At 43.7% G+C, this 10,176-nt stretch overlaps 1 protein-coding gene across 2 annotated transcripts; it reads left to right on the top strand.

Annotated features, from left to right (window-relative positions):
- Positions 1-191: 191 nt before the first annotated feature.
- LOC138975311 (E3 ubiquitin-protein ligase TRIM71-like) lies at positions 192-5,000 on the top strand. 2 transcript variants are annotated; one of them, XM_070347964.1, is made up of 3 exons: positions 192-365; positions 790-1,695; positions 3,290-5,000. In XM_070347964.1, the coding sequence occupies exons 2-3, from the start codon at positions 801-803 to the stop codon at positions 4,201-4,203; spliced, it is 1,809 nt and encodes a 602-aa protein (XP_070204065.1). In that variant the 5' UTR covers positions 192-365; positions 790-800; the 3' UTR covers positions 4,204-5,000. The 2 variants fall into 2 exon arrangements, with proteins under 2 accessions (XP_070204065.1, XP_070204064.1); XM_070347963.1 differs by having other exon boundaries at positions 785-1,695.
- Positions 5,001-10,176: the final 5,176 nt, after the last annotated feature.

The following is a 10,176-nucleotide window of genomic DNA, read 5'->3' as shown; positions in this document are numbered from 1 at the left end:
CTAAAAATCATATAAAAGCAAACAAGGTGACATGTAATAGTTATCGACATTTACTGAAATCAAGAAGTATGTCAGTTCTAGCATTGCAAATTGTGCATCCTGGTTGCAAAAGATATCCGCACAGTGAATATAGTACACATTCGTGGCGGAATGCACACAGGACCGTGCGTATAGCCCGTCGTAACCAAGACAATTGCAAGGGAAGTAACTCCCTCAATCAAATAACGCTGCCGGCGGGCAGAGAGGAAACATTGACAATGAAACAGGAGTTGATGAAACAGCAGGTTGGCCCAGGAGCACACCTGTTCGCAAGTCATCGACTGCTGTGTCTGGTCAAAGATTAACTCAAGCAACAGGACCATCTGGTGAGGAATAGTTTTTGTGGGTGTTTTTGTTGACATTTAAAACGGGGAGGTGGCCATCTTTAATTGACAGTTAGTTCCGGACTAAGCTTACCAACACATTCAAGTAATGTTCGAAAGTGGCGAGAACAGCGCTCGCAACAACGTGAACCACTCTATTCACACATTTTGGCTTGTTATGCAAACTGAACGTGCCACATGTAATATTTTCTTCTGTTTCTTTTCCTTCTTTAAAAAAAAAAATATCTATGCTTTTTCAGTTTTGATTGTCAGCGTTTTGTTGTTGCTCGGAATTTACACGCAACAAATCTAACTGACGTAGATCTAATTTAGATTGAAGGTCTGTCGTCACAAAGTAGACTTCAGTGTTTCAGTAAAAGATGTACGGTTAATTGTTTAATGTTTTTCACTATTGTTGGCAGAGCAGGCGAATCAAACATGGCAATGGCTTCACCGGTCTCATTCTCAACGCCAGACAAGACTGCAAGTTTCACTGACTGCCGTAACTGTGGGTGTCTGTGTCTTGGGGCAACCATCCTGTCCTGTGGTCATGTCACCTGCAGAAAATGCTTACGCCACTTGCTGCAAAACAACAAACTTTGCCCTGAATGTAAGACAAATTTTCCAGCGAAGACAGAGGAAGTAGTCAGCGGTTGGACAGAAGGATTAAGTGCAGAGTTCGTGCTACACGATCTGGTCTACCAACGTCTGCAGGATCTAAGTCAGCAGTCGTGTCACGTATGTCAGACCAAAGACGCTACCATGATCTGTCAGGACTGTTTACAGATGTACTGTGACACCTGTTCTGCTTCTCACGGGAAGATGAGAGTGTCCGGTGATCACGTGCTACAACCACTTCCCCGACCACTGTGCAATGCTCCCCCCGGGGCCCCCGCTACGACAGGCAACACACACAAGCCACAATCTCCGAAGCCGACAGTCACTGAAGTCGGTGAAGACAGCACCACACAGACCGAGTCTGACAGGCAGTGGGTTGAGCGCCAGGTGCAGCTGCTCAAAAGAGCAACCCGTGATGTGAAGGAGATCTCTCTAGCTGCACAACACGTCTATACACTGGCACTGCAACTAGCACAAATGTCCGAGAGAAACGCGGAGGTTCTTGAGATTTACACTGACAGACTGTCTAATACCAAGGTCACCACTGATGTCGATGGAGTAGCTAGTGTCAGTGGATTGAATATTGCTAACGTCAAAGCCACAGTGAAGGCTCTAGATCTCCAGAAACGCCTGCGTGACATCAGAAAGGCTTGTCGGGAAAATGACGTACTGGTCAGGCTGCGAACTCATTGTTCCCGTCTGATGCAAACAACAGGTTTGTCAAATTTGCGTTCGTGTAAGCGTTCATGTATCAAGGTTTGTGTGCGTGTGTTTATGACTTAAGCGTGGGAGATGGTGATTTTGTGTTTTGTCTTTTACACACACACACAGACACACACACACACAGTCGTGATACATACACACAAACGCACACACTAACATACGCACACACTAACAGTAACATACACACACACTCGCACACACACACACACACACACACACACACACACACACACACACACACACACACATACACTCACGCGCACGTACTACTGGCCTTGATTCTACAGCTGGATAAAACTGACTTGTGGTACTGCTTAATCTTCTTACTATTACACAAATTAGATTTCAAATGTGAATCAGCGGAGAGTAGTACCAGTCAGAAATGAACAAATCGCTTGCCATTTGAACGAGACCAGGAGTCTCAGTTGATTAGCATGTTATCCGACTGAAGGCAGAATGAAGCCAGATTTTCATTTCATCCGAGATATAAACATAATTTAATGAGCAAATCGTGTTGGGCTCTAAGGTGTTCTCGTTTTATGACTCACATGCGAAGCAAAAGTGAGTCTATGTACTCACCCGAGTCGTCCGTCCGTCCGTCCGTCCGGACGTCCGGACGTCCGTCCGTCCGTCCGTCCGTCCGTCCGTCCGTCCGTCCGGAAAACTTTAACGTTGGATATTTCTTGGACACTATTCAGTCTATCAGTACCAAATTTGGCAAGATGGTGTATGATGACAAGGCCCCAAAAAACATACATAGCATCTTGACCTTGCTTCAAGGTCAAGGTCGCAGGGGCCATAAATGTTGCCTAAAAAACAGCTATTTTTCACATTTTTTCCATTTTCTCTGAAGTTTTTGAGATTCAATACCTCACCTATATATGATATATAGGGCAAAGTAAGCCCCATCTTTTGATACCAGTTTGGTTTACCTTGCTTCAAGGTCAAGGTCACAGGAGCTCTTCAAAGTTGGATTGTATACATATTTTGAAGTGACCTTGACCCTGAACTATGGAAGATAACTGTTTCAAACTTAAAAATTATGTGGGGCACATGTTATGCTTTCATCATGAGACACATTTGGTCACATATGATCAAGGTCAAGGTCACTTTGACCCTTATGAAATGTGACCAAAATAAGGTAGTGAACCACTAAAAGTGACCATATCTCATGGTAGAAAGAGCCAATAAGCACCATTGTACTTCCTATGTCTTGAATTAACAGCTTTGTGTTGCATGACCTTGGATGACCTTGACCTTGGGTCAAGGTCACATGTATTTTGGTAGGAAAAATGTGTAAAGCATATGAGTCGTATGGGCTTTGCCCTTCTTGTCTTTCCCTCGGCCTCTCTACCTGTAAAATGTTTGTATTGATACATGAATATATCCCTAGTGTATGTACTACCACCTAAATGTAATGCTTGAATATTAACTTTGTTGTGTAAGTTTGAATATGTGAAATATTCTTTTAGTTGAATAATTAAATGGATTGATACAGGTCACATAAGTATCAATTGCAGTGCATGCTTTACTACTCGCCTGAGCCCGGTTACACTGTTAATGTTATACTCCTTTTGCTGTTTCAGACAACTCGCCAGACCCTATGACCGCCACCCCACGACGTGTGCTTGAGACCACAGCTGTCGCTGACCAGGACACAGAGACACCATACATTCATGACGTGCTGACCACACGCGACGGACGGCTGTTTATGGCGGATCTTGACAACATGATGATCAAGGTTGCAGCCAGCCCGCTGTCTGGTGAACACACCCTGCCCGTCCTCAAGCTCGAGAAGAAACCAGTGTATTTGTCTCTTCTGTCCAAAGGACTGGCTGCTGTGACTGCCTTTGAAAAAAACATATATCTTGTGGATGTCTCCGGTCACGTGACCGTCAAATCCCATTTCAAGACTAGCAGACAATATCGCGGAGTGACTGATGGTCCTGATGACGACACGTTGCTTGTCAGCCGTTGCAAAGACAGTGGCGGTAGTGCTGGTGTTGACGTCATTCAACGTGACGGTTCCTTGGTCAGGACCGTCATTGACGGCGACACACTGACTGGTTTAGAAAGGGTATCTAAAATCTGTGTTGTTGATGGCCATGTTCTGATTCCGGATTGCGGCCAGGACTGTGTGTATAGGGTGGAGGTGAGCTCTGGTCGTCTGGTGGAAATACTGACACACCCTGACCTGAAGGGACCCGTCCATACTCTGGCGGATGATGACGGTAACGTGTACATTTTGTGTGTTGACGGTGAGAGTATTGTGGTGTGTTCCTGTGAAGGAGAATGGAGGCGACTGCTGCACGGACCGCAGCACGGTGGTGGAGAAAACTCGGTCCCCGGTTCAATGTGTCTGACAAAGTCTGGCATTGTAGTGATGTGGCTTAAAAAGAAGGATGATACAGTTGGATTTGACAAAGTAATTGAGTACACGCTATTGGAGGAAGAAAATATTACTCCCCTCAAGCGCGAAGGTTCGATCTATGACGTTTAGCAAATGCGTCACTTTTCTGTCTCCACCAAACAACACTTTTGGGTGTGATTCTGACGCAGAGTGTTACAAGATGGTTTTCAAGCTACACCTCTGAAAATGTGCACACTTATAGGGTTTGATGATCTCACAAAGTGACTCCAGTTTTGGGTCACAGCGGGGTCATTTTCGTTTCATAAAAACTTAACGTTGAGGTTATCTCGGATGTTTTCCCCAATCTCGGGAACGGCAGTTTACACTTGTGTAATTGATTAAACCTGGTGATCTTCTGATATCTGTGTCATTGCAGTCTGTCACCCCGTTGATCCCTGATACCGGGTGATCTAACACGCTGCATCACCTCTTTCTGTTGAGTAAGCTTAACGCTGTGTTACGCGTAATAACTTTGATATAATGATAAAATATTCGGCAATATTGTTTACATTGCTTTTTGGGGGCATTTTTTTTGCTAACACACTTGAAATAGATTTCATACCCTGGTGGGCTATACATATGAATATGCGGGTGAACAAAATAATGCACATATAAGACTATTATAAAAACACGTTTGGTTACTTCAATATTATCTGATTGTTATACATGTAAATTTATATATTTCATATTATTCTTTAAATTTTTTTTAACCAGTCTGTTTTTAAAAGGTGTGTTAACATCAAAAGGCATACAGTGATGCGTTAACGGTTTCAAGAAATGAATACATAATTTTAATGCTCAAAAATGCTTTTTTGATATCTGGCCGCGATTTATATTGTCTGTCTTTAGTCTACTTTGTTTTTTTGCAATAAAACATGGGTTTCTGAGCGCTTGATTTTTTTTTAAATTCCTACCCTCGCTTCTGCTTGCAGGAAGAGAGAGAGAGAGAGAGAGAGAGAGAGAGAGAGAGAGAGAGAGAGAGAGAGAGAGAGAGAGAGCTCTCGAACTCGAAAACTATATCACGGAAGGATAATAGCATCAGGTCCATATCGTCCTTTCGACCGGCACGGTTGGCCTAGTGGTAAGGCGTCCGCCCCGTGATCGGGAGGTCGTGGGTACGAAACCTAAGACTTTAAAATTGGCAATCTAGAGGCTGCTCCGCCTGGCGTCTGGCATTATCATTATGGGGTTAGTGCTAGGACTGGTTGGTCCGGTGTCAGAATAATGTGACTGGGTGAGACATGAAGCCTGTGCTGCGACTTCTGTCTTGTGTGTGGCGCACGTTATATGTCAAAGCAGCACCGCCCTGATATGGACCTTCGTTAAAGGCATACTAACGCACTCCCGTGTTTACAAAGTGTAGTTTGCCCACAATCGATGTCAAACGCACCATAAGACCATATAATGACGATACGTCACCATGCGCGGACCATAATACATGCATTACAGCTTGTTCTAGCCTCTGAAAAAGTGAGGATGTCAACAAAGCCGCGGTGTTCTCTCCCTTGCATCAACGTTACATGTGTTGCCAAATCTATAAATAGGACGATCCAGATCAAAATGAAAATTCAAATATCTCAACATTTAAGGGGTCCTAGACCACAATATTTTGCAGGGAACTTAATTCAGTCTGTCTCCAGCTGTTGGTAAAGCAATTAGCGTGTATAGTCATCGAGGAAATATGGCTTTAAGCAAACAAACAAACAAATATCGTCCTTTTGCACAACTATTCCTTACTACAATACACACATGAAACGATGAATTTTTTTCAAATGGAATGAATAAAACACACACACACACTTAAATACAAACAAACAAAAACGTCATCAACAAGCAATCTAAAGCAAAAGAGAACATTCAACAAGAACAAAACAAAATCCTGAAGGGCAGAATCTTAAAATAAGACAGAACATGCATGAATTCAATGGCACACCATTTCAGAAAAAGATTATACTTAAATGTAAAATAATGTCACTGTGTGGAAAAAGTATAAAAATGGTGTTTGTTAATGAAAGCACACGCACACACACACACAGGCACAGTAATAGCCACACATCAATCAATCAATCAATCAATATGAGGCTTATATCGCGCGTAGGCCTATTCCGTGGGTACAGTTCTAAGCGCAGGGATTTTTTTAAATTTTTTTTTAATATTTTTTATGCAATTTATATCGCGCACATATTCAAGGCGCAGGGATTTATTTATGCTGTGTGAGATGGAAATTTTTACACAATACATCACGCATTCACATCGGCCAGCAGATCGCAGCCATATCGGCGCATATCCTACTTTTCACGGCCTATTATTCCAAGTCACACGGGTATTTGGTGGACATTTTCAGCTATGCCTATACAATTTTGCCAGGAAAGACCCTTTTGTCAATCGTGGGATCTTTAACGTGCACCCCCAATGTAGTGTACACGAAGGGACCTCGGGTTTTCGTCTCATCCGAAAGACTAGCACTTGAACCCACCACCTAGGTTAGGAAAGGGGGGAGAAAATAGCGGCCTGACCCAGGGTCGAACACGCAACCTCTCGATTCCGAGCGCAAGTGCGTTACCACTCGGCCACCCAGTCCGACACACACACACACACACACACACACACACACACACACACACACACACACACACACACACACACACACACACACACATATATGTACACGCGCACGCACACACACACACACTCACAGACAGACACACACACACACACACACACACACACACACACACACACACACACACAAACGCACACAGTCGCGCGCGCGCGAGGGCGCGAATATTGCTGATCTTTATTCTGCAATTTGATTAAAAAAAAAGTGTTCTGATTTTGCCAAGTCTACCTGTCTGCCTGTCCTTTGTTGTTGTTGTGATGATTGTATCATTTACTTTTCGCTAATCCACAGTAAATTTACTACTCTTAATATATTAATGTAACGCATGAAGATTACCTTTGTGGGTATCTACTAATTTCTAACCTGACATTGTAAGCAATCTACAGGCATTGTTGGCCTTTGAGCGGTGTCACGTTTATAATCCCTCTGCTGTTTTAGACAAATCTCCAGACCCTATGACCGCCACCCCACGACGTGTTTGAGACCACGGCTGTCACTGACCAGGACAAAATGACACCACGCATCAATGACGTGCTGACCTTACACGACGGACGGCTGTTTATGGCGGATTTTTACAACAGTATGATCAAGGTTAATTGCAGCCAGGCCGCTGACTGGTGAACACACCCTGCCCGCCCTCAAGCTGGAGAAGAAACCCGTATGTATGTATATTCTGTCTGGTGGAATGGTGGTTGTGACCGCTTGGGATAAAACCATATATCTAGTTGATGTCTGCAGTTACGTGGGCGTCCCTGTTCAAGACCAACCGACGGTATCAGGGAGTGACTGGTGGTCCTGATGACGACACGTTGCTTGTCAGCTGTTGGAAAGACCGTGACGGTCCTGCTGGTGTTGACGTCATTCGACGTGACGGTTCTATTCCTGGGTCAGGACTGTCATTGATGGCAACACACTGATTGGCTTAAACAAGGCGTTCATAATCTGTGTTGTTGATGGTCATGTTCTTATTCCGGATTATACCCAGTGCTTTGTGCACAGGGTGGAGGTGAACTCTAGTCGTCTGGTGGACACACGAACACACCCTGACCTGAAGACACCCATAAAGGTCGTGGCTGATAATGACGGTAACGTGTACATCGTGTGTACTGGTAGTCAGAGCGTTGTGGTGCGGTCCTGTGAAGGAGAATGGAGGCGACTGTTGCACGGACCACAGCACGGGGGTCGAGACTACTCACTCCCTGTGGCAATGTGTCTGACAAAGTCTGGCATTGTGGTGGTGTGGGTAAGAGTGGACATTGGTAAAGTTGTGTTTGACAAAATTATCGAGTACACGCTTGTGTAGGATGAAAATAAATGATCTTTTAACTACATCCAGGCTCTATGATCCTCTCCATGACGCCGAGAAAATATTTCAGTTGTCTACCTCCACCAAACAACACTTTCGGGTGTGACTCTGAAGCATCAGTTGTGTTACGCTGCTTGAGTACACTGTACGAGGGATGTTCCAATGACTGTTAGAATCTCAGACACGGAAACATATACGGGCACCAGCGATCTAATCAGGCCATTGTATTTGAAGACACAACCCCCCCCCCCCCATGTCAAACGTTGTAGGTGATAATGCTGTACTCGGTTTGTGTGTCGTCTCTCTGTTTTTAGGTCTATAACAATTGGTAACGAACGGGTAAACAAGACTGATAAATGAACGCATCCAAATAGTGTGAAATGAGGAGACTGCACATGTTCCATCACTTCCCTCCCCCTCTCACCACAGCTCGAACGATTTTTGTTAACCTTTGTTTTATCAGTATACTCAGCATACCGTATACGTAACAGTAAAGAACTGAACACAGCACTGCAAATGTTCCTATCGAGGCACGCAGTCACGTTGCAACAGGGGAGCTATCAAGTGTTCCGTCTTGGTGTTCTTCGTTCACTATATGGACTTCCATCTCAAACCTTCATCTAGCCCTCTTTAAGGGCATTCTTCACTTTTCTTCTAATAATCAACTGGACTTTGCCTTGATAATGAAAGGGAGATAAACAGACAAAATAACATTCTTCAAAAGAAAGTTGAGATGGCAATGTGCCTAAGTCGAAACTTTAGTAATAATGGGAATTCCCACATAATGGAAGGGCGCTGGTTCTGTGCGACGCTTAGTTTTCGAGATATAAGCACGACTATGTTGCAGGTGGAAGCCGCTGAGATTGCATTTCTTCGGGAGGATTCCGCAAAATAGATATTACACGATTTGCGCGAAACAGTTGAGAAGCAGACGATCTCTGAGATCTCTGTTCGTCTCGTGATAACGTTATTTTGTATGATAACGATTTACTTGCAACCTAAAGTATACAATTTGGTGTGTTAGTGGTAAATGTAAATAGAAATGTGTAATACAGACAAAGCAAACAAATAAACGTGTTTTTCTCGTAAAAATGTTGCGTTGTGCGGGTGTTTGGGTGGCCACGTGATGTAGGCTTACACAAAGCAAGTGCAGGACGGACTCTGCTCTGTGCTGTAACACTGGCAAGTTCAAAACACGAGAAAAACGATTTCGTTATGCGGGCAGCCACGGGGGATGTATGTATTTTTCAAATGGTTGTAAAATAAGTCTTGTATTTATCACCGTACTCAGGCCCTGTTCTTTTTTTCGTCACACCTAAAACCGTTATTTCTTGTGAGCGATGCAGCATTAACAGGTAGACTGACCTTAAGAAGCACCCTTTGGGAAAACACTGAATACACACTCTCACAAGACAAAGGGTTGATCACAGATCAACAGGGCCAAAACATGTTGTAGAACATGTGGGGGGGGGGGGGGATTAGTTGTCTGTGCGACTTTGAAAACGTAGAATGGAACTCCGCATAAAAGAACGTTCCAACGTAAAATCAAACTAACTCCTTTATACCGTATTTTGCCATTTTTAGGCACGGTCATGAAAGGGGTTCCAATGGTGCAGCCATATATAGTCGTATTTTTAGAGTATGCACAAACACACGCCTCATCCCCTAGATCATTGGTGACCTGAAGAAAGCAGTTAGAGCTGGGTTCAAGGCCATACCTATTCAGGAAAGCTTGCGCACCATTGACAATTTCGGAGGTGCAATTTGGTAACACCTCAGTTTTGGAGAAAAGGTAAATGTCCGACCATTTTACCAATAGACTCGAAACTTTGTAGAATGGTCGAGGACGAACTGAAGTTCATGCACAACTATCAAAATATTTGTTAAACTCAAATGACTGAAACAAAATAACCCCTTCGTTGTAAAGTTTCACTTGCGCAATATGTGCAAATTTAATCAATGATATGAACGTATTCATCCATGGCAAATGTCCTGATCCTGCCTGCAACTGATTGCTGATTGAAGGCATTGATTGTCTAATGTTGATTAATGTATACTATGTCATTTGAATTACCCCAATCCACTCATATTCAGAAAAATGAACGACTGAAACGGGAATCAAAGGTGAGAGCAGCAA

Source organism: Littorina saxatilis, linkage group LG9 (assembly GCF_037325665.1).
Source record: "Littorina saxatilis isolate snail1 linkage group LG9, US_GU_Lsax_2.0, whole genome shotgun sequence".
In the NCBI taxonomy this organism is placed as follows: Eukaryota; Metazoa; Mollusca; class Gastropoda; order Littorinimorpha; family Littorinidae; genus Littorina; species Littorina saxatilis.
This window is presented reverse-complemented; position numbering and strand designations above follow the sequence as displayed.

Coding starts and splice junctions, on each gene's coding strand:
- LOC138975311 (XM_070347964.1), top strand. CDS start 801: ATGGCAATGGCTTCACCGGTCTCATTCTCAACGCCAGACAAGACTGCA. Junction 1,696..3,289: donor CCGTCTGATGCAAACAACAG/GTTTGTCAAATT, acceptor TTGCTGTTTCAG/ACAACTCGCCAGACCCTATG.